The sequence below is a fragment of the Saimiri boliviensis genome, chromosome 9 (genome assembly GCF_048565385.1).
Source record: "Saimiri boliviensis isolate mSaiBol1 chromosome 9, mSaiBol1.pri, whole genome shotgun sequence".
In the NCBI taxonomy this organism is placed as follows: domain Eukaryota; kingdom Metazoa; phylum Chordata; class Mammalia; order Primates; family Cebidae; genus Saimiri; species Saimiri boliviensis.
Window position 1 is genome coordinate 47,890,450 of NC_133457.1, and position 25,096 is coordinate 47,915,545.

The following is a 25,096-nucleotide window of genomic DNA, read 5'->3' on the forward strand; positions in this document are numbered from 1 at the left end:
GAGAGATTGAGACCATCCTGGTCAACATGGTGAAACCCTGTCTCTACTAAAAATACAAAACATTAGCTGGGCATGGTGGCACGTGTCTGTAATCCCAGCTACTCAGGAGGCTGAGGCAGGAGAATTGCTTGAACCCAGGAGGCGGAGGTTGCGGTGAGCCGAGATCGTGCCATTGCACTCCAGCCTGGGTAACAAGAGCGAAACTCCGTCTCAAAAAAAAAAAAAAAAAAAAAATGTTACTGGTATTTTGACCAGGATTGCATTGAATCTGTAGATCCCTTTGAGTAACATGGACATTTTAACAATATTGATTTTTCCAGTCTGTGAACCTTGGAATATCTTTCTCTCTTTTTTTATCTTCTTCAATTTCTTGCATCAGTGTTTTATAGTTTTAATTGTAGACATCTTTAACTTCTTTGGTTAGTTCCTAGGTAATTAATTTTATCTGTAGCTATTATAAATGGAATTACTTTCTTGATATCTTTTTCAGACTGTTTGCTGTTGACATATAAAAATGCCACTGATTTTTGTATGTTGATTTTGCATCCTGAAACTTTACTGAATGTATCAGTTCTGATAGTTATTTGGTGGAGTATTCAGGTTTTTCCAGATATTGTTTATTTCCCATCTAGAAGGCTGTACAATGCTGAGAGCGGAATGTTGATGTCTCCAGCTATTACTGTATTTGAATATATCTCTTTCCTTTTCCTTTTTTTTTTTTTTTTCTTTGAGACAAAGTCTTGCTCTGTTGCCCAGGCCGAGTGCAGTGGCGCGATCTCAGCCCACTGCAACCTCCAACACCAGTTCAGGCGATTCTCCTGCCTCAGCCTCCTGAGCTGGAATTACAGGTGTTTGTTTTTATTTTTTGTTTTTGTTTTTGAGGCAGGGTCTTGCTCTGTTGTTGGAGTGCAGGGGTACTATCATGTCTCACTGCAGGCTCAACCTCTTGGGCTCCATCAGTCCTCCCACCTCAGCTTCCCAAAGTGCTGGGATTATAGGCATGAGCCAAGGCATCTGACCAAAACAGCTATTCTGAATTCTGTCTGAAAGGTCACATATCTCTGTTTCTGCAGGATTGATCCCTGGTGCCTTACTTAGTTTGTTGAAGTCATATTTTTTACTGGATTGTCTTGATGTTTATTGATGTTCATGGGTGTCTGGCCATTAAACAGTTAGATACTGGCCAGGCGTGGTGGCTCACGCCTGTAATCCTAGCACTTTGGGAGGCCAAGGTGGGTGGATCACCTGAGGTCAGGAGTTTAAGACCAGCCTGGCCATCATGGTGAAACCCATCTTTTTATCTAAAAAATAAAATAAAAAAATAAAAAATAAAAAAAAGAGTTAGATACTTACCATAGTATTTGAAGTCTGGGCTTGTCTGTAGCAGTCCTTCTTGGGAACACTTTCCAATATTTGAAAGGACTTGGATTTTGTGCTCTAAACTGTAACTGCATTATGGAGCACCCCTAGCCCAGTAATGCTGTGGCTCTTGCAGAGTCTTGTTCTCTTCCTTTACTTTCTCCCAAGCAAATAGGGTCTTTCTCTCTTTGCTGAGCCACCTGGGCTTGGGGATGGGATGACATGAATACCCCTGTGGCCACCACCACTGGGACCGTACTAGGTCAGACCTGAAGTTAGCACAGCACTGGATCTCACCCATCGCCTGCCATACCTGGCTGCTGCCTGTGTTTGCTCAAGGTCCTAGTTCTCTGTAATCAGATGGTGAAACCAGCCAGACTTTTGTCCTTCCCTTTAGGGAAGTTTGTTCCCCTAGGTCCTGGGTGGATCCTGAGATGCCATCCAAGAGATAGGGACTAGATTCAGAAAAATTAGAAATCTACCTTGTGTTGTACTGCAGCTAAGCTGGCCCTGAAACCTTGAGACACTGCCCTTCTTCTCTCACTCTTCCCTCCACTTTCTGCAGGCTGAAGAGTGTTTCCCTGTGGCCATCACCAACCACAGGCCCATGGGGAGTACTGCTCGACTGTTGCTGATGTTCACTTAATGCCCAGGGCTCTTCAAACAGCTTATGATGAATGCTGCCTGGCCTGGGACTCACCCTTCAGGGTAGTGGGGTTCCCTCTGGCCCGAGGCAGGTCTAGAAATGCATCTAAGAACCACAGCCTGGAAGTGGAGACCCGAAGAGCCCCCTTGGTGCTCTATCCCACTTGACAGAGCTGGTACCTGAGGTGCAAGACAAAATTTCCTTTACTTTTTCCCTCTGCTTTTCTCAAGCAGGAGGACTCTTTCATCATAGTCACCATAGGTGGGTATGTGCTGGGTCTCAGAGTCTCATCCAAGGCACATGGGTACTACCTGGTATCACCGCTGGTTATTTTGATCCCAAGGGTTCTTTAGTTAGCAGGTGATGAATCCTGCCAGGACTGTGAATCCTGCCAGGACTGGGTTCTTCCCTTCAGAGCTCTAGGTTCCGTTCTGGCCCATGCATGTCTAGAGATGTCATCCAGGAGTGCTAGGGCCTGGAATGGGGTCTTATGACTTTGACACAAGCCTAACTGAGTTGGTATCCAAAATACAAAAGTCAGCTTTACCCTTTCCTTTCCTCAAGTGGAAGAGCGGGGTCTCTTTTGGAGCCTCAAGTTGTGTTGCCTGGGGTTGGGGGAGTAGTGGCACAAGCACTCCCTTAGCTGCCCCAGCAAGAGTCTCAGTAAGTCACATGCCTAGCAAGTCCACAGGCTGCAAGACTAGCTCAACCCTAGGACATGTAGTCCTTGTGGCCTAGACAGTCTTTCAAGTTTATTTAGGGCTCCAAAGCACTTCAGTCCATGGGGGCAAGGCTTGCTGGTACTCAAGTTCCCACTGTTTTTTTGGTTTGTTTTTTTTTTCTTGAATAAACACTCCCTAGATTGCTGTAAGCCTTTGGTTAATTTCTGTAATTCTAAAAATGTGAATTCTGCTCATTTATGCTCATTCTCTTGTTTCTTTTATGGAGGAGAGAATTGTTGGAGGTCCATACTCTGACGTTTTTGCTGATGGCCCTTCACTAACTACTTGAGATAAATCTTAGAGAAATTCAGTTACTTTTCTTTTTATAAACACTTGCCTATTAAATACTCCAAACTATATTACAAGCTTTTCTTTAAAATAGGTGCAAATATTTTGTTGTTAATATTATCTAACATAATTTATATATTTATACTCTCTTTAAATTTCTTCAATACTGTATACTATGTTCAGGCATAGTCAGGAATTAGAATCTTCATCCTGCAGACCGGGCGCGGTGGCTTAAGCCTGTAATCCCAGCTCTTTGGGAGGCTCAGGCGGGTGGATCACGAGGTAAAGAGATCGAGACCATCCTGGTCAACTTGGTGAAACCCATCTCTACTAAAAATACAAAAAATTAGCTGGGCATGATTGCTCGTGCCTGTAATCCCAGCTACTCAGGAGGCTGAGGCAGGAGAATTGCCTGAACCCAGGAGGCAGAGGTTGCGGTGAACCGAGATCGTGCCATTGCACTCCAGCCTGGGTTACAAGAGCGAAACTCCGTCTCAAAAAAAAAAAAAAAAGAATCTTCATCCTGCAGTAATAATTTCTCTTCTCTTGACCAAAATATTTCCAAATTTCATAAAATTATTCTTTATGTTCAAAATATGACTCGTTATTTATTCATTTATTTATTCAAGTAAACAGTAAATTCTATAATCTGAAGTAATGATAAATGCTATGATGAAAAGTAAAACAGATTAAGAGGGATAGAGAGATAGGGTTGCTTTTTTTTTTTTTTTTTGAGACGGAGTTTCGCTCTTGTTACCCAGGCTGGAGTGCAATGGCGCGATCTCGGCTCACCACAACCTCCGCCTCCTGGGTTCAGGCAATTCTCCTGCGTCAGCCTCCTGAGTAGCTAGGATTACAGGCACGCGCCACCATGCCCAGCTAATTTTTTTTGTATTTTTAGTAGAGACGGGGTTTCGCCATGTTGACCAGGTTGGTCTCGATCTCTCAACCTTGTGATCCACCCGCCTCGGCCTCCCAAAGTGCTGGGATTACAGGCTTGAGCCACCGCGCCTGGCAGGGTTGCTTTTTTAAATTGGGTTGACAAGGCCGGGTGTGGTGTGGTGGCTCACGCCTGTAATCCAGGCACTTTGGAGGCTAAGGCGGGTGGATCACCTGAGGTTGGGAATTCAAGACCAGCCTGACCAACATGGTGAAACCCCGTCTTAAAAAATAAAAAATAAATTGGGTTGACAAGAAAGACCTTTCCGAGGAGATGACATTCCAGCACAGACCTTAATAAAGGGTTCAAGAAGGCATGAACTATGCAAAGCTGGCTGAAGAGCTTTCCAGTAGAGGAAACATCAAGTGCAGAGTCCTGAGACTAACTTACTATATTTTATATGTGCATGGTATTTTATGTATTTATATGTTTTAGGTCATAAAATCTTTTAAACATTTTTCTAGAAAGCTATTTTCAAAAAAGTTTTTGAGGGTTTTAACTTTGATTCAGTTTGGTAACTGCTATACCATTTTTTTTTTTTTTTTTTTTTTTTGAGATGGAATCTCGCTCTGTCGCCCAGGCTGGAGTGCAGTGGTAGGATCTCAGCTCACTGCAAACCCTGCCTCCCAGGTTCAAGTGATTCTCCTGCCTCAACCTCCGAGTACCTGGGACTACAGGCGTGCACCACCACGCCTGGCTAATTTCTGTATTTTTGGTAGAGATGGGGTTTCACTGTGTTAGCCAGGATGGTCTTGATCTCCTGACTTCATGATCTGCCCGCCTCAGCCTCCCAAAGTGCTGAGATTACAGGCATGAGCCACCACGCCATACCTTTTTTTAATGCCAGTATCTATATGTTATTTTGGTTTCTTTTACTCTTTAAGTTAAATATAGACTAATGTCCCTATAAATCTGTTAATGATAAACCTAGCATAAAGTTGTGTTTACTTTTTTTGAAGTAAAGTTATATTTACTTCAAAAAATGCATTTTAATTTTTCTTCAAATTAATATTTATATATGTATGTAAACTATTTGAGTTATGTGAAGTTCCAGTTAGTTTTCTTTTGTGTATGTCTCAACAAATGTTTAGTGTTGATGCATGTCAGCTCACATTTTCTTTTCCTTCCCTTCCTCTCTTCCTTACCTCCATTACCTTCCTTTCCTCCCCTTCTCTTTTCCTCTCTCTGTTTTCCTTCTCTCACCCTTCCTTCTTCCCTTTGTCCTTCCTTCCCATCTCTGATCTCACTCCCTCCCTCCCATGCCCTCCTCACTATTCCCCTTCCCCTGCTTCTTTCCTTACCCTCTCTTTCCTTTTTAATATTTCCTTCCTTCCTTCTTTCCTTCCTTCCTTCCTATTTTCCTCTTCTCTCCTTACACACCGTTTTTTTTTTTTTTTCTTTTTCAGAGTGGTTTAATGAACAGTCTAGTGATAGAAAGTGGTAAAAACAAGTTATAGTAGATCCATACAATCCGGTATAGCCAATAGAATAGAATATTATGCAGTAATTACAAACTATACTTTTTGTGCTTCTTCAGAGCTACTTCATGCTCCTCGTATTCTTCAACGTCATATTCTATCATTTGCTAAATCCTATGGAAATAATCACTCACATTCATCCCTTCCTATCTTCTTTATCTTCACATCCTCTTTTTCAGATTCATTCTTTTCATTTCTCCTCCCATCCCCTAATTTCTCCTTAAACAGAACTGTTAAAATAGCTGCCTGAATTGGTCTTGTACTATTCTGTTTTCTAGCCAATAGGCTATTGTCATATTTTAATCATTCTAAAGCACAGTTCTCATCAGATTACTACCTGCTCAAAACCTTTCTGTGATTTGTTGCACATTGCCTACCAACTTAAAATACCATAGTCTTCAGTACCTTGCCCGTTATGATCTAACCTGCTTCCTTAGTTCCCTTAAGCTCCATTTTACTCCTTAACTTCCAGTGGAACTTGTCTATTTAGAGTTTCATAAACACATTCCTTGCTTTCTGCTTCCATGTCTTTTTTTTTTTTCACTATTTCCTTTGCCTGGAATACTTAACTTCTTAGGCTGCCCTTTAGAAACCTACCATCCCTCAAGGCCCAGTTCAGATGCCACCTTTCTATTTTCTCTATTATTATCTAAGTGTCTCTTCTCCCTCTTACCTATATTATAAATTCCCTAAGTTCAGAGACTGTGTCTTGGAATTCTTTGAATTTTTAACATAGTGCCTTGCTATCATAAATGTTTGGTAGTTTTAATTGTGCGGCAAGCTCTTCCATTTATGAAAATTTCTGTTTTCTTGTCTCTAGTTAAAGAAGAGTGTAAGAGTCCTGAAGCTGAGTGTCGGTCCCAGAAAATGTCCAATAAGCAAGTAAGCTTCCTTAAAATCAAATTTCTAGTTACCAACTTTTTAATGCAATTGGTTGCTCTGTAGCATCAGACTGAATTTCTCAACCTTATCAACCAAATGTATATGGTGTATGGCCAGAGGGTCACTGAATTTCAGCTGACAGTCACTTGGATGGGAGGTTGTACACCTAAAGTCCCTAGAAGCACCTGAAATCCTGATTCTGCCATTTAATAGTTGAATGGCCTTAGGCAATTCACTTTTTCTCTCATAGCCTCAATTTTCTCTTCTTTAAATGGAGATAAAAATGTTAATCACCTGGCTGGGCGTGGTGGCTCATGCCTCTAATCCCAGCACTTTGGGAGGCGGAGGTAGGGATCACTTGAGGTCAGGAGCACAAGACTATCCTGGCCAGCATGGTGAAACCCCCTCTCTACTAAAAATACAGAAAAAATCAGCCAGGCATGGTGGCGCATGCCTGTAGTCCCAGCTGCTTGGGAGGCTGAGGGAGGAGAATCACTTGAACCTGGGAAGCGAATGTTGCAGTGAGCCAAGATTGTGGCACTGCACTCCAACATGGGCAACAGAGTGAGAATCTGTCTAAAAAAAAAAATGACAGTAGTAATAATCACTTGTAGTTGCTCTCAATATATATGGTCATATATATATATAAATATATATATACACACAAATAGACATATATGGAAGTATATATTTATGTATACAATTGAAGTATATGGAACAAAATAGCAAACTTAAGAGGCTAAATTCTGTGGAATTAGATTGGTGTTGGGGAAGCCGAGATTATTTATGTTTTACTTTATATAGTCTCTGCTGTTTACAAGGATTATGTATATATTTTATAATCAAAGAATAACAAATTTTTGATCTAAAAAATTTGACAAGTATATAAGATGTATACTTTATGCCTGTCATATTTTAATATACATTTTTAAAAAAATTGATCTCTTATAGTAATATTAAATTTATAAAAGATGTCTTAGTTGAATATTTGTCACATAACAGGTTCTCAGTAAATGGAATCCATTAATATTTAGATACCAAATGTTATAATTACTTGACTTTTAAGGCCCTCTTCTTTTGAAACTCTTAATTTCCCCTATTCTAGAAAAGGGATTGATAAACTTTTTGTGCAATAGACGTCTTCGGTGAAGCCCATAAACTTTTGGTGAAGCCATTATTCTCAGAATAGTATTCTTTTTTTTTTTTTTTTTTAGACGGAGTTTTGCTCTTATTACACAGGCTGGAGTGTTATGGTGCAATCTTGGCTTACCGCAACCTCCGCCTCCTGGGTTCAAGCAATTCTCCTGCCTCAGCCTCCCGAGTAGCTGGGATTACAGGCACGTGCCACCATGCCCAGCTAATTTTTGTATTTTTAGTAGAGACGGGGTTTCACCTTGTTGACCAGAATGGTCTCGATCTCTTGACCTCGTGATCCACCCGCCTTGGCCTCCCAAAGTGCTGGGATTACAGGCGTGAGCCACCGCGCCTGGCCCCAGAATAGTATTCTTAATGCTAAAATAAAATATGTACGATTTTAAAGGAAACCAGTTATACTGATACACAATTAGAATCACCACTGTTGTGGTTTTCTTAGTTGATTTGAGCTGTATAATAAAGATACCATAGACTAGGTACATTGAGCGATAAACATTTATTTCTTACATCTCTGAAGTCTGGAAAGTCCAAGATTAAGGCACTAGCAGAATAATGTCTTTAAAGCTAAAAAGATTTAAAAGAAAACCGGTTATGTTGAAATACAGTTAGAATCTGGTAAAGTGCCTTTGTCTGGTGGGGGTTCCCTTTCTGGCTTGCAGCTGATGCATCTTCTCATATTCTAACACGATGGCGAGAAAGAACTCTATTCTCTTCCTCTTCATGTAAGGACACTAATACCATCATGGGTGTTGCACCCTGAAGACCTCATCTAAACTTAATAACCTCCCAAAAGCCCTACCTCCTAATATGATCCCATTAGAAGTTAGGGCTTTTAACAGGAATTTGGGGGAAATATAAACACACAGATCATATAAGTAGTTTGTTGCCTATATTCATAATTGTAGGAAATGCTAAATCTCATTTAGAGGTTAATGAAGATAAAGATGTAATTTTTCTCCATCCAAGCTTATAGGCCCCCTTTTCTTACGACATAAAAGGCAAAATAGCACATAAAATGTTTTGCGGCAATTTATTTAGAACACTATTATGTAGTAACTACAAATATATTTACACAAAAAGCCTATTCTTACTTTTTTATAGACTTTTGAAGGGCCTGCCAAATGTAATATTAAGCTATTGAAGAGAAATGAAAGTCCAGAAGTCTCAGAAACCCAAAAGGTTGTGACTGGTTATCCAAATGCTATTGATAAGGTAAAAGACTATTTATTCAATAGATTCTCTTCCCAAACTTTAACACCTGGGAAGATGATTGGGCAAAAATAGAATGACCATTTTTGTATATAAAACTCAGCTTTTTGTGTGTTCTTGTATTATATTTTCATCTTCATGCCCAAAATATTTATTATTTTAGCCTAACTCTGGAATTGAGAACTTTTTAGCATCTTTGAATATCTCCAAAGAAAATGAAGTACAGTCATCTCATCATGGGGGACCTCCAAGTGAAGAGCATTTGTCACCACAGTCATTTGCTATGGTTTGTATTTTGTAGGAACTTTCTTACTATGGTAATTTCTCAACTGTTGACCATGCAAATATATACCATACAAGTGTTCAAACACTTTTCCCTCATGGAGGTTAGTATATTACATCATTATTGTCATCTTGTGAGGAAAACCAGGCTGCTCTGGGCAATTTAGCCATACTTTTTCTCTTTAGACCATAGTTCCCCCACTTTTCAAACATTGCTGCTAGGCAACTGGGATAAAAGTTAAGCAGAAGTATTGTTTCTAGCGCCGGGCGCGGTGGCTCAAGCCTGTAATCCCAGCACTTTGGGAGGCCGAGGCGGGTGGATCACGAGGTCGAGAGATCGAGACCATCCTGGTCAACATGGTGAAACCCCGTCTCTACTAAAAGTGCAAAAAATTAGCTGGGCATGGTGGCACGTGCCTGTAATCCCAGCTGCTCAGGAGGCTGAGGCAGGAGAATTGCCTGAGCCCAGGAGGCGGAGGTTGCGGTGAGCCGAGATCGCGCCATTGCACTCCAGCCCGGGTAAAAAGGGTGAAACTCCGTCTCAAAAAAAAAAGAAGTATTGTTTCTATATCAGAAATGTGGGTGGGTTTTTTTTTTTTTCTTTTTTCAATTTCTATCTGAATGTAGTTAGTATCTTTTTTTTTTTTTTTTTTTTTTGAGACAGAGTTTCGCTCTTGTTACCCAGGCTGGAGTGCAATGGCACAATCTCGGCTCACTGCAACCTCTGCCTCCTGGGTTCAAGCAATTCTCCTGCCTCAGCCTCCTGAGTAGCTGGGATTACAGGCATGCACCACAATGCCCAGCTAATTTTTTGTATTTTTAGTAGAGACGGGGTTTCACCATGTTGACCAGGATGGTCTCGATCTCTTGACCTCGTGATCCACCCGCCTCGGCCTCCCAAAGTGCTGGGATTACAGGCTTGAGCCACCGTGCCCGGCTTGTAGTTAGTATCTTAATTTTTAACAATGGAATTCTTACCAAGAAAGATTAATAAGTCCTATAGATCTAATGTTGACTTTCTTCTCTTCACCCTCACTATCTCCATGTGAATCATTTTCAAAAAGAAGGGAACACGGATGCTTAAAGAAATTCTAAAAATTGATGGCTCTAACACTGTGGACCATAAGAATGAAATGAAACAGATTGGTCATGAAATCCCTGTTTCCTCTAATAGAAGAGATGAATATGGATTACCCTCTCAGCCTAAACAAAATAAGAAGTTAGGTAAGTAAACTAAGTACTGTTACCAATAATATCATTTTTAAAATTCAATTCATTTGGTTCTTTTTATCATGTGCTTTTAAAGATAAACAAACTACTTTTTTTTTTTTAAATTTTAGAGATGATGTCTCATCATGTTGGCCAGGCTGGTCTCAAACTTCTGGCCTCAAGCGATCCTCTCACTTCAGCTTCCCAAAATGCTGGGATTATAGGCATATGCCACCACATCTGGCCTAAAACTACTTTTTTCTCAAAACTGTAATTTTTATACTTGTTTCAGTTATATAATAATATAACTGGCCAGATATGGCTTATGCCTGTAATCCCAGACCTTTGGGAAGCTAAAGCACTTTCTGCCTCTATAAAAAATACAAAAGTTAGCTGGGCCTGGTGGCATGCACCTGTAGTCCCAGCTACTGGGGAGGCTGAGGTGGGAGGATTGCCTGAGCCCAGGAAACAGAGGTTGCAGTGAGCAAAGATCATGCCACTGCACTCCAACCTCAGCAATAGAGACGGACCCTGTCTCAAAACAACAACAACAATAATAATATAACCATGTAACCAGTAGATTTATAGTCACTAAATGTCTTCTTGTGATTATTTAATTGTAGTGTTACAGATATTCATTCTGTGGACATCCTAACCTTAAAAAATTTGCACGTCCTAGCTTTTTTTCTCAGTAATTTAAAAATGATCATGTATCTGCCTAAGAACGCTGCTGGAAAAAAAAAATGATCATGTAACTTACGTACATTATTTAACTTTTCTGAAATCTTGTTTCTTATGTATAAAATGAGAATAATACATTGCAAATGACTTGTGATAATTATATAACATGTATAAATATAAAGGAATTAGCACTATTTCCAGAACATTGTAGGTACCAGTAATTGATACAATGTTAAAATAAGTTGACCATTGTAAAAACAGAAAAATCTACAAAATCAATTAAAAATCATTAATGGAGTTAGATATAGGAAAGTGGGTCACAATCTTAAGTCTGTAAAGCCTATAACATAACATCTGGTACATAACTGGATTTCAGTAAATATCCACCATATTTGTTCCTACCCTGAATGTCCTCTATACTGCAGCATTTTGTCTGTGTAATGATCTGCTAAAGGCAACCAGGAAGAATGACCGATACAAAAGTGGGTATGGGCAGAAGTTTCTCAGAGAAGTAAAAAACATTTTTGAAATAAGCAGTTCTAAATATATCAAGGATCAAAATTTGGAATTGGCTGGGTGCAGTGACTCACATCTGTAATCCCAGCACTTTGGGAGGCCAAGGCAGGTGAATCACCTGAGGTCAGGAGTTTGAGACCAGCCTGGCCAACATAGTGAAAACCCAGCTCTACTAAAAATACAAAAAAGTAGCTGGGCATGGTAGCAGGTACCTGTAATCCCAGCTACTTGGGAGGCTGAATCAGAAGAATCACTTGAACCCAAGAGGTGGAGATTGCAGTGAGCCAAGATCGTGCCATCACACTCCAGCCTGAGCAACAAGAGCGAAATTCTGTCTTAAAAAATAATAATAATAATTTTAAAACCTGGAATAAAAGCAGAACCTAGCCCCATTTTTATTCTAGTGAATAGTGGAATAATTAATTAAAAATTCTAAAATGTATTAGGAAACTGATTATTTATTATAGTGACAGACATGTTCCTGAAATGGAACCAAATAACTTTTAAGACAAAATTAGATAAAGATGATCCCATTGTCAAAACCAAGTAAGTTTTTTATTTCAGTATAGTTAAAAAAAAAAAAAAAAAAAAGCTTCATAGACCTTAGAGTCTTAGAGTCACTAGCTCAGAATCCAGCCCCTGTTATAGAACTAACTGGCTCTGAGACTTTGATCAAGCCAGTTAACTGCTTTTTTAATCTATATTAGTGAAAAGACTGCTTTTTAAATCTGTATGAGTAAAAGTTTGGATTAATTCTTCAATGAGATATGCTTTTGTTCTGTTTGTTAATCGTAAGGAAAGTGAACACTCAATTTTAAAATTGTCTTTCATATAAAAACAGAAGACAATTTCAAAAAAATTTTAAGAAATATGATTTCAGAGCAACAAAAATATTCATGTGTCTCAGAATGTAAAGTGGAATTGCAAGAATTGAGATTGAAGCCAAAACTTCAAAACTTAAGGATTAATTGTACTTCCGCTCAAGAAAGACATTTGTTTATTCATTCTTTTGTTGTTTTATTTTTCTCTTCTTCTGCAAAACAAGAAAGCCATTTGTTTGTTCAAATTTTACCTGTAACAGTACCATGTAGTCATTAGCTGCTCAAGGTTTTGACAGTTAGGTACTTACCGTATGTTTAAATCTTTATCTTAATAATTTATTATTAATCAGTTATACTCATCCAGAAATCTTTACTGCAGTCGCAGTAATTTTAGGAACTACTAAATAGTTCTTTATATGTGCTTCATGGAAGACTCATCTTTTTTTTTTTTTTTTTTTTTTTTTTGAGACGGAGTTTCGCTCTTGTTACCCAGGCTGGAGTGCAATGGCGTGATCTCGGCTCACCGCAACCTCCGCCTCCTGGGCTCAGGCAATTCTCCTGCCTCAGCCTCCTGAGTAGCTGGGATTACAGGCACGTGCCACCATGCCCAGCTAATTTTTTGTATCTTTAGTAGAGACGGGGTTTCACCATGTTGACCAGGATGGTCTCGATCTCTCGACCTCGTGATCCACCCGCCTCAGCCTCCCAAAGTGCTGGGATTACAGGCTTGAGCCACCGCGCCCAGCTGACTCATCTTTTTAATGCAGTTGGCTCTATAGCAGCTAACTGAATTTCTCAACCTTTTCAACCAAATTTATAAGGTACGTGGCCAGAGGGTCACTGAAGGTAAGCTGACAGTCACTTGAATGGGAGGTTTTACTGCTAAGGTCCAGGATTGGAACTAGAGGCACCTGAAATCCTGATTCTGTTATTACACTTTTTAGCAGTTTCCTGCCTGCTCTTATATAAAACCCTACAATAAGTGCATAATTTGAGATAGTATTTTATTAATACAGATAGACTCTTTTCTCTTTTTTGGTAGCCTCTTATGTGAACAAGCCTCAGAGTGCTAATGAGTACCATAACGTTCAGTCGATGGACAATGTGTGTTGGCCCACCCCCAGCCAGATCCCTCCTGTATCCACACCAGTAACTGAACTTTCTCGAATTTGTTCCCTTATTGGAATGCCACAACCTGATTTCACCTTTCTTCGGACGCCACAGGTATAGTATGCTACGGTTCCATTTATATAAATTCTTTAACATTAAGCTTTAATAAATTGGTTGAAAATCTTTAAGAAAAAATATAATGGGACTTATTTTTCTTAACTTTGTGAGCAGTATAGATTTATGCTTCTTACTCTAGCTCTAATATTTATATGTAACCGAAACCCTAAGAGAGGCTGACAGGGAAGAACTGGGCATCAGGTATCCTGCCAAGATTCTTCAGACTAATAGAGCCAGAGATCTTGGTCTACAGTAGCAGTTTTCAAACTTTTTGGTGTCAAAAACTCCACACTTTTTTTGGAGGATCCCAAAGAACTTTTGTTTACTTATATCCATATTTACTGTGTTTGAAATTAAAACAAAAAAAATTGGCCGCAATCAACTTGATCTTCAACAAAGTCAACAAAAAATACACTTGGGAAAGAACACCCTATTCAATAAATGGTGCTGGGAAAAGTGGATGGCCATATGCCTGAGAATGAAACTGGAATCATACCTCTCACCACATAAAAAAATTAACTCATGATGGATTAAAGTCTTAAATGTGAAACCTGCAACGATAAAAATCCTAGAAGAAAACCTAGGAGAAACTCTCTGGACATCAGCCTAGACAAAGATTTATGACTAAGATCTCAAAAGCAAATGCAACAAAAACAAAAATAGACAAATAGGACTTAATTAAACTAAAAAGCTTCTGCACAGCAAAAGAAATAATCAACAGACAGTCCACAATATTTGCAAACTATGGATCTGACAAAGGACTAATAATATCCAGAATCTACAAGAGACTCAACAAGTAAAAAGCAAATGACCGCATTAAAAATAGGCAAAGGTTGTAAGTGGACATTTCTCAAAAGAGGACATCTCAAGGGTTTGCCAACAAACATGAAAAAATTGTTCAACATTACCAGAGAAGTGCAGATTTTAGGGCCACAATGAGATGCCATCTCATACTGGACAGAATGGCTATGATTAAAAAATCAAAAAACAAATTTTGGCAAGGATGTGACAAAAAGGGAGTGTTTATACACTGTTGGTTGGAATGTAAATTAGTACAACCTGTATGTAAATAGTCTGAGGATTTCTCAAAGAGCTAAAAATAGAACTATGATTTAATCCAGCAATCTCACTTCTGGATATCTAACCCAGGAAAAGAAATCATTACATAAGAAGTATGCCTGCACTTGTATATTTATCACAGCACAATTTTTTTTTTTTTTTTTTTTTTTGAGACGGAGTTTCGCTCTTGTTGCCCAGGCTGGAGTGCAATGGCGCGATCTCGGCTCACCGCAACCTCCGCCTCCTGGGTTCAGGCAATTCTCCTGCCTCAGCCTCCTGAGTAGCTGGGATTACAGGCACGCGCCACCATGCCCAGCTAATGTTTTGTATTTTTAGTAGAGACGGGGTTTCACCATGTTGTCCAGGACGGTCTTGATCTCTTGACCTTGTGATCCACCCGCCTCGGCCTCCCAAAGTGCTGGGATTACAGGCTTGAGCCACCATGCCCGGCTTCACAGCACTATTCTTAGTAGCAAAGATAATGGAATCAACCTAAATGTCCATCAGTGGATGATTGGATAAAGAAATTGTGGGGTGTGTATGTGTGTGTATACATATACTTATGTAATACTGTTCAACCATCAAAAGAATGAAGTCGCCGGGCTCGGTGGCTCAAGCCTGTAATCCCAGCACTTTGGGAGGCCGAGGCGGGTGGATCAGGAGGTCGAGAGATCGAGACCATCTTGGTCAACATAGTGAAACCCCGTCTCTACTAAAAATACAAAAAACTAGCTGGGCGTGGTGGCGCGTGCCTGTAATCCCAGCTACTTAGGAGGCTGAGGCAGGAGAATTGCCTGAGCCCAGGAGGCAGAGGTTGCGGTGAGCCGAGATCGCGCCATTGCACTCCAGCCTGGGTAACGAGAGCGAAACTCCATCTCAAAAAAAAAAAAAAAAAAAAAAGAATGAAGTCATGTATCTTGCAGCAACATGAATGGAACTGAAGACCATTATCCTAAGTGAAATAATTAAGAAACAGGCTGGGTGCAGTGGCTCAAGCCTGTAATTCCAGCACTTTGGGAGGCCGAGGTGGGTGGATCACGAGGTCAAGAGATCAAGACCATCCTGGTCAACATGGTGAAACCCGTCTCTACTAAAAACACAAAAAATTAGCTGGGCATGGTGGCGCGTGCTTGTAATCTCAGCTACTCAGGAGGCTGAGGCAGGAGAATTGCCTCAACCCAGGAGGCGGAGGTTGCGGTGAGCCGAGATCGCGCCATTGCACTCCAGCCTGGGTAACAAGAGCGAAACTCCGTCTCAAAAAAAAAAAAAAGAAACAGAGAGTCAGATACCACATGTTCTCATTTATAAATGGGAGCTAAAATTGGACATACAGAGTGGGATGAAAGTCATTAGAGATTCCAAAAGATGGGATGGTGAGAGGGATATGAGGGATGAGAAGTGACCTGTTGGGAGGCTGGGCACGGTGGGTCACACCTGTAATCCCAGCACTTTGGGAGGCCGAGGCAGGCAGATCACAAGGTCAAGAGATTGAGACCATCCTGGCCAACGTGGTGAATCCCTGTCTCTACTAAAAATGCAAAAGTTATCTGGGCATGGTGGCACACGCCTGTAGTCCCAGCTGCTTGGGAGGCTGAGGCAGGAGCATTGCTTGAACCCGGGAGGCGGAGGTTGCAGTCAGCCGAGATTGCGCCACTGCACTGCAACCTGGCGCCTGGTGACAGAGCAAGCCTCTGTCTCAAAAAAAAAGGAAAAAAAAAAGGTAGAGAAATGACCTGTTGGGTACAATGTATACTATTGGCAATGGGTAGACTGCCACACTTCACCAGTATGTAGTATATCCATGTAACTAACATTTGTATCCCCTAAATCTATTTAAAAACAAAAATTAAGGTAAACCAAAACAAAACAAGCTTTTTTATAAAAGAGAAAGAGTATAATATAGTTATAATTTAAATATGAGTAGAAAACACATCAGAATTTCTGAATCTTTTATATTTTGGCAATTAACGCATATTACCAAAATACTTCTTTAAGTAAAAAAATGGTATAAACGTGAGTCAGCAAATTTTTTCTGTGAAGAGTCAGATAGTAAACATTTTAGGCCTTGTGGGCCAGATGGTCTCTATCACAACTTCCGAACTCTGCAGTTAGTGGGAAAGCAATCATTAGAATAGATGTGGCTATGTTCCAGTAAAACTGTATTTACAAAAAGAGGCAGAACTCCATAGTTTGTCAACCCCTTTTATAAAGAAAAAAATTTTGCTGACTTTCATTTGCATTCAGTTGCCTGACCCGTCAGCCAGCTTTAGAAAGCTTTTTGTTTTGTAAGCACTGAAAGATAAGGCAACAACTCTAAAATTTTTGCCTGGCGGTTCAAAATTTAAACTGAAAGCCCTTTTTAAAATTCTTGTTAAAAGTATTTTACTTGTTTAGACTAAAACTCTGGAGGAGGTCAACTTCCTAGACAGGGAATTTTATAGACATATATATTCTCTCTTTTTAGACAATGACCATTTGCCAAGTAAAATTATCTAATGGCTTACTGGTACATGGGCCACAGTGCCACTCTGAAAATGAAGCCAAGGAGAAAGCTGCACTTTTTGCTTTACAACAGTTGGTAAGAAATGTCCATGACTTCTCTGTTAAATTTTTTATTAGTCTCTATAGAAAGTTTGCATTGTGTTGTCTTATAACTTTTAAATACTTCTCCAGGGCTCCTTAGGTATGAATTTCCCTTTGCCTTCACCTGTATTTGCAAATTATCCTTCTGCTGTACCACCCGGAGCCATTCCTCCAGTTTTTCCCCAAGCTACTGGTAAGATGTTTTTCATTTATAAGTATTTGTCATTGAGTTGTTACTTTTACTAAGCTCTTTTAAAAAACAGCATCACTTTTAAAAAATCAAAAAATATACTTAAATATCTAGGAATGTAAGAAGAAACTGTGAGAAAGCCTAAAACCAGAGCCTGCAAATTCCTCTAGAAATACCGTTCTCTTCCTCCAGCCTCTGGTATGGCTAGAGTAGTAAGAGGAGGTTCTTTGAGCGGGCAGGCCCTTATTCTCCAATAGCTGCTAACAGATGAATTTGGGTTTATGTTACACACCAAAAGGCAAAAAAAAAAAAAAATCATGTAATGTATTCAGGACTGAATTTTCTTATTTGCAGTAGTCTATATCCAAATTCTTGTTGAGACTAACATTTTATAATTCTAAATCTTAAGTTCAGAGATTTTCTAAATCACTCAGCCTTTTTTCTAATAGCAGTTGGCTTCCTCATATCTTTATTATTGTTTTAAAGCCAATAATTTATTTAAGTTTAGAAAATCACTTTTCTGCATCTACTGCCAGGTAATACTCCAGGAATTCTAAATATCTAATCCTTACAATAAGCATTGGAAAGGTTAATAATACTGATTAAATTTACCACATGCACTTACCTCTTCTCATTAAACTGAATAATAAAAGATTTTAAAAGTGTAAATATACAAGGACAAAGAGATAGGAGCAATATCAGCAGATTAGAGGTTTGAAAAGAGTTTGTGCTGAGAATTACAACTGAAGAAGTAACTATTTTAGCAGAGCAAAGTTAAAAGCTACAAGCTGGCCAGGTGTGGTGGCTCACGCCTGTAATCCCAGCACTTTGGGAGGCCGAGGTGGGTGGATCACGAGGTCAAGAGATCGAGACCATCCTGGTCAACACGGTAAAACCCCGTCTCTACTAAAAATACAAAAAAATTAGCTGGGCACGGTGGCGCGTGCCTGTAGTTCCAACTACTTGGGAGGCTAACACAGGAGAATTGCCTGAACCCAGGAGGCGGAGGTTGTGGTGAGCTGAGATTGCGCCATTGCACTCCAGCCTGTGTAACAAGAGCGAAACTCCGTCTCAAAAAAAAAAAAGCTACAAGCTAAAGTGCCTGTAGAAGAGATTACAAATGAGCATGATAAGCAGATTGGTTCAGAACTTGGAGGCATCAGAAACTAATGATGAGGCATGTGCTGAAAAGAGAGGGATTGGTTGAAAGTCTGTGTGTGAAGTAGTGGGACTACCCCCTTTACCCCTCCATGACACAGCCAGACTTGGGGTGTGTTCTGTAGGGGAGCTCTCTAGGTATGGGAATATCAAGCAGAGTAGAGAATGAAATGTGAGACTGAAAATACAGAGATTAAATAAAAGTTCCCTTTTCCTCATCCTGTTCTCAGATTGTAGCCAGCCATACCCTTCTCCCCAGATAGGAAATTGGAGAATGTTTCCTTTTTCTTTTCTTTTTTTTTTTTTTAAGACGGGGTTTCACCATGTTGTTCAGGCTGGTCTGATCACCCAACCTCAGGTTATCGACCCGCCTTGGCCTCCAGAGTACTTGGATTACAGACGTGAGCCACCACGCCCGGCTGGATGTTTCTTTTATAAGATAAATTTATCAAAAATGTATTGACCTCCAAGGAAAAGACCTACCAAGTTTTAGAGAGTGTCCCGACCAAAAGCCTGGCTCACTAACCAGTCATCCTAGAGTAAAGCCCCTCAAATCATCTAGTGGCCTAGCCCTTCTCCTTCCCCACATAGACACTGCTTCTCATCACAGCCGTAATGTCTCCCTCTTTAATATGTATATATACTAGACCGTGAAAAGGAAAATCTGTAAAATGAAAGTTAAAATAAGAAATGAAAAGGACCTGGAAACAGAGATAATGTAGGAAATAAGAAAACTGCAAAGACAGCTATAATTAATATCTTTAGTGAAATAAAATAGTATTGCAACCAAAAAATAAGAACAAGATTCAATGAAAAAAAAATAATTAGAGAACAAGTAAGATTTTAAAATTTAGTAGATAAAGTCCTAGTAAAGCCAAAGAAGATAAAAGCTGTAAAAAAAGAACACAGATTTAGGGCACAGATCTAGCTCCCACCTTATTGGAGTTCCAGAAAAAGAGATCCATGATTAAGGAAAGGAGATTAAGGGTCAAAAAGAAAAAAAGAAAGTTTTCTAAAACAAAATTGTGCATCTCTAAACTAAAGAGCCACAAAATGTTAAGCACAGTGAATAAAGACACAGCTTATCTTCAGATTCTGAATACTAATGATAAAAAGATGGTCCTAAGACATTCAGAGAAGAGAGGAAATATAGTACATATAGAAGATCAAGAATTAGAATGGTACTCCACTATTGAACAGTGCCTAGAAGCCAGAAAGCATTGAATACCTCAAAACCCTGAGGCAGAATGAGTTTCATCCTAATACAGAGAAATCATTCTGCCTCAGGGTTTTTTGAGGTATTCTCTGCCAAACTGTGAATCTAGTACAAAGGAGAAATAAAGATATTTTCAGATATGCAAATTTCTTTTTTTTTTTAAATTTTTTTGCACACAGAAAATAATTCAATTCCAATGTTGCAAATTTATTTCTTATGCACCTTTTTTTTTTCCTTTGACGTGACAACGTCTCACTATGTTGTCCAAGCTAAAGTCCTGGGCTCAAGCAATCCTCCCACTTCAGCCTTCGAAAATGCCAGGATTACAAGCATGAGCCATCATGCCTTGCTTACCCTTTCTTAAGAACCTACTGAATTATATACTCCAACAAAACAGAGCAGTAGTTTGAAAAAGAAAATTGTGAAACCAAAATAACAAATTATAGATCTAGTGTAGTTATACAATGAATGGAAATCTCAGGATACCAGCTGCTTAGTGGGTCTAGAAAGTGATTAGTCCCAACTAGAGAGGCAGAGGGGAGTCTTGGCAGTAAGGAAGGTTATTAATAGATGAGCAAAAGGAAAACATTAAGGATAGGTACAGAGAAGACTAAACAAGTTTTTTTTTTTTTTTTTTTTTGAGACAGAGTCTCACTCCGTAACCAGGCACCAGGCTGGAGTGCAGTGGCATTTTTATTATATTTTTCCTAAAGAATTGATAAGAGCAGGACTAAGCTTTTAAAAAATAATTATTAGAGTGGGCAACATGGTGAAACAGCCTAGGCAGCATGGTAAAACCGCATCTCTACAAAAATACAAAAGTAGCCAGGCATGGTGGCATGCAACTGTAGTCCCAGCTACTTGGGAGGTTGAGACAGGAGGATCACTTGAGCCTGGGAGGTCAAGGCTGCAGTGTGCTGTGATTGTGCCACTGCACCCCATCCTGGGTGACAGAATGAGACCGGTCTCTAAAAAAAAAAGATAATTAATTACTAACTCAAGTAAAAACAAAAGCTTTTACAAGAAAAGAAACATTGGCTGGGCACAGTGGCTCACACCTGTAATGCCAGCAGTTTGGGAGGCTGAGGCGGGCAGATCACGAGGTCAGGAGTTTGAGACCAGCCTGGCCAACATGGTGAAACCCCTTGCCTACTAAAAATGCAAAAAAATTAGCCAGGCATGGTGGTGCACACCTGTAATCCCAGCTACTTGGAAGGCTGAGGCAGGAAAATTGCTTGAACGGGGAAGGTGGAAGTTGCAGTGAGCCGAGATAACACCACTGCACTCCAGCCTGAGCAACAGAGCGAGACTCCGTCTCAAAGAAAAAAAAAAAAAACATAATCAGATTACCCAGATTGGCTCTACACTGATAATATTTACATAGCCACATATCACAAATAGATAACACTGCTTGTATATTTAAACAAATGATGTAATATACTTACATTGGGGATACAGGATAAATAGTGAGGGGTAATGCAAAAAAACTGAATTTTGATATATTTAAATAGGAAGTCAGTAGATCTAAAAATGCCTAAAGTTAATAAATTTTTGACAAGTAGCATAAGCAAATTATTGAACAGTGTGGAAATAAATATCTAAAACAGTTAAACCTGGAGTAGAACAGATGTCTGCTGTTTTCTGTTGAAATATTTTTTAGGCCAGGTGTGGTGGCTCACACCTGTAATCCCAGCCCTTTGGGAGGCCAAAGCAGGCGGATCACTTAAGGTCAGGAGTTTGAGACCAGCCTGACCAACACGGCAAAACCCTATCTCTGTTGTTAAAAATACGAAAATTCGAAAATTAGCTGGGTGGGTGTGGTGGCACATACCTGTAGTCCCAACTACTCAGGAGGCTGAGGCAGGAGAATTGCTTGAATCCAGGAGGCGGAGGTTGCAGTGAGCCGCAATCGCCTCACTATACTCCAGCCTGGGTGACAGAGCTAGACTCTGTCTCAAAAAAAAAGAAAATCTTTTTCAGAACAATGTATGCGTAGTATTTTCACTTTTTTTAAATGTAATTTCACATTCTGGTATTCAAAATCCAAGTCTGAGCCACGTGTTATGGCTAACGTTTGTAATCCCAGCACTTTGGAAGGCCTGTCTCAAGAAAAGCCGCAAAAACCCAAACCAAAACAAAACAAAACATTGTTTATACAGTCAAAGTAATCCAGTGCAGTACAGTAACAAAAGCATGGGCTTTGAAAACAGAGAGCTGGGTGTTGTGGCTCATGCCTGTATTCCTAGCACTTTGAGAGGCTTAGATGGGAGGATCACTAGAGCCATGAGTTCGACTCTATATATTTTGTCAGTACAAAAAAGAGAAAAAATTAACTAAGCATGGTGGCAGGTACCTGTAGTTCCAGCTACTCGGAAGACTGAGGCAGGAAGATCAGTTGAGCCTGTGAGGCAGAGGCCGCAGTGAGCCAAGATTGTGCCACTGCACTCCATCCTAGGTGATGGAGTAAGACCCTGTCTCAAAAAAGAAAAAAAAAAAAAAAAAAAAAGGACAACACCACAACAGACTTAGATTTTTTTTTTTTTTTTTTTTTGAGAGGGAGTCTCACTGTGTCACCCAGGCTGGAGTGCAGTGGCATGACCAGGGCTTACTACAGCCTCAACCTCCTTGGGCTCAGTTGATCTTCCTGCCTCTGCCTCCCAAGTGGCTGGGACTACAGCACATGCCATCACATCTGGCTAATTTTTGTATCTTTTTGTAGAGACAGGGTTTTCACCATGTTGATCTGGCTGGTTCCAAACTCCTGGGCTCAAGTGATCTGCTGGCATTGGCCTCCCAAAGGGCCGGGATTATAGGCATGAGCCACTGGGCCCGGCCAATGATGTTTTAGTCATAAAGTTTTCATGACATAATGAATCTGATGCTTTTATATAGCTCAGTGTAGTAGTATCACCATAACTTGTAAAGTCTAATTTGACTGCTGCTGCTTCACATTCAAGAATGAATACAGTAGCTATGTAAAGATTAATTTTAAGTAATTAGAATGTGTAGAGTATTTAAAAATTTGCACATAAACTTCTCTAAAAAAGATTTTGTCTTATGATAATGTATTTTTAAAAGGAATGATTGTTATCCCCATTTATTACTGCTGTTTTAAACTTTTCATGTCGATTAGTTTATTCATATCTACAAATAATTCTAAGGTTATAATTGGAATGCTTTTGGTTCTATAAAGGTGTTCTCCAAATATTCCAGTTAAAATATAAATGCCAAGAGATTTGAAGGTTAATCAGCAGAGAACATCTTAAGCAATAGATTAATATTTTAAAGTTATTTTGTATGTTTCTATTTTATGGTATAAAACAATTTTTATGTTATAAAGTGTCCCAGTTGAGGAATATGTATTTCATATTTATAACAATGATTTCTTGGGAAAATTACAGAGTAGACCATTATAAGATTAGCATAGCATCTTTTAAATAGACCTTCTTAGCATTGTGACTCCCACCAAAGTTGCTTGTAGATAGTTTCAAGACCTAATTTTCTACCTTTCTTTTCTTATTTGAGACAAGGTCTCACTCTGTCACCCAAGTTAGAGTGCAGTGACACGATCTTGGCTCACTGTAACCTCTGCCTCCCAGGTTCAAGCGATCCTTGCTCATGAGCCTCCTGAGTCACTGGGACCACAGACATACACCATGCCTGGCATCCCAAAGTGCTGGGATTACAGGCATGAGTGCACCTGGCCTAATTTTCTGAATCTTATTAGTGTTTTTCATATTAAAAGTTTTCCTCTTAGAATTTTGTGTATCTGTATTTTATAACAAATGTGTTAAGTAGCTGAATTTTAATTAAGGTAGAGTATGGTACAGGTCTGGCTGCTTTTCTATCTCTATACAAAGATTTGAACTTAGTACATACCTTCTTCAGTGGCAGTGTGCTGGTGTCTTGATTGTCACTGTTTAATATAGTAGTTTTCAAATGCTGCACTGGTACAGGCTGTCTGCATAAGAATCACCTCTGGAGCTTAATACAAACTCCAGGGCCCCTCAGAGTCTGGCTTACTAGGCCTGAGGCCCTGCCCAGGAATCTGTATTTCATAGGCTCCTCAAGTGACTCAGATATACAAATTAGGTTTAGAACTCATTGGTTGAATACATTTTTAATAAGAAACACAATGTGAATGAAAAAACTCCTTGACTTACAAATATTAAAATAGAGAAAAGAAAGATTCTGCCTGTCATATAAAAGTGATGAGATTTCAGGACTTGAGCTTTTTTGGTTTTTTTGTAGGCTGGGATCACTATGGAAGCAACTTAGCATTGGGGGCAGGTGAGATCCTTAAGATTTCTCTCTTTGTGCCCAAGCTTTTCTCTCCCAAGGGACAGTTTCTTGACCCTTTTATTATTTTTAGAAATGTCACTGCAAATATTCCTAAAATTTATATCATCATATGGTATTACTAGTATTACTCCCCTTTGCAGGCCAGTGTGATGTTAAATTCATTTCTGTAGATAGTCCACATCGTCCTAGGAAGGGATCCTGAGGTTGAATGTTGTAAAGAAGAGTAATTATAAGTTAAGTAAGTGTAGGCCTTTCGTCAAAGGGGGAAAAAAAGCCCAAAAAGGCTAGCAGAAGGAGATCTCAAATTTCAGAGCTTTGATGATATCATTTCACTAAAAGAAAATTTTTTCTTGATTTTCTACAGCTAATATAATGCCTTCATCATCTCATCTCTTTGGCTCAGTGCCATGGGGACCACCAGTGCCAGTTCCTGGGAAGCCCTTCCATCATACTTTATATTCTGGGACCATGCCTGTGGCTGGGGGAATGCCAGGGGGTGTGCCCAATCAGTTTATACCTCTGCAGGTGAGAAAAAAAAATAATATTTTAAAGAGAAGTACTTGTTTAATGCTGAAAGACTATTGATAAACATTTTTTTATTCAGTTCACTTAGTGCCAACTGGAAGTTCAGTACTAGTATGGGTAGTAAGAAGGCAATGGTTGACAAGTCTGACCTGTCCTTACTCTCTGATTTTGTGTTCTAATAAATGATCAATGTACCAAGGAATAATATGCCATTCTAATACACATTGATTAAAATCAGGAATATAAATAAAATCACAAGTATTTTTTAAATATTTAACCTATGGAGAATTATATTTTTTGGTTTTTATTATTTTTTATTTTATTAATTAATTTTTTGGAGACAGGATCTCACTCTATATCCCTGGCTGGAGTGTAGCCCATGCACAATCTGAGCTCCCTGCAGCCTCAGCCTCCTGGGCTCAAGTGATCCTCTGACCTTAGACTCCCAAGTACCTGACACTACAGGCATGTGCCACCGTGCCTTTCTAATTTTTGTAATTTTTTCGTAGAGATGGGGTTTTGCCATGTTGCCCAGGCAGGTCTTGAACTCCTGATCTCAAACAATCTACCTGCCTCAGCCTCCCAAAGTGCTAGGATTACAGCTGTGAGCACACGGTGCCCAGCCCAAGAATTTTAAATATTTTTATT

The 25,096-nt window shown here is 39.5% G+C and overlaps 1 protein-coding gene across 11 annotated transcripts in view; it reads left to right on the forward strand.

Annotated features, from left to right (window-relative positions):
- Window positions 1–25,096, forward strand: part of XRN1 (5'-3' exoribonuclease 1) — a 146,889-nt gene that overhangs the window by 100,420 nt on the left and 21,373 nt on the right. For 4 of the 11 annotated variants that reach the window (XM_010330405.3, XM_074405802.1, XM_074405808.1 and 1 more), the window contains 9 exons: window positions 6,254–6,315; window positions 8,572–8,682; window positions 8,843–8,965; window positions 10,026–10,185; window positions 13,231–13,412; window positions 16,939–17,052; window positions 17,148–17,250; window positions 23,873–23,911; window positions 24,288–24,448. In XM_010330405.3, coding sequence (XP_010328707.1) covers window positions 6,254–6,315; window positions 8,572–8,682; window positions 8,843–8,965; window positions 10,026–10,185; window positions 13,231–13,412; window positions 16,939–17,052; window positions 17,148–17,250; window positions 23,873–23,911; window positions 24,288–24,448 — 1,055 coding nt within the window. The other 7 variants (XM_074405803.1, XM_010330404.2, XM_074405805.1 and 4 more) reach the window with 7 other exon arrangements.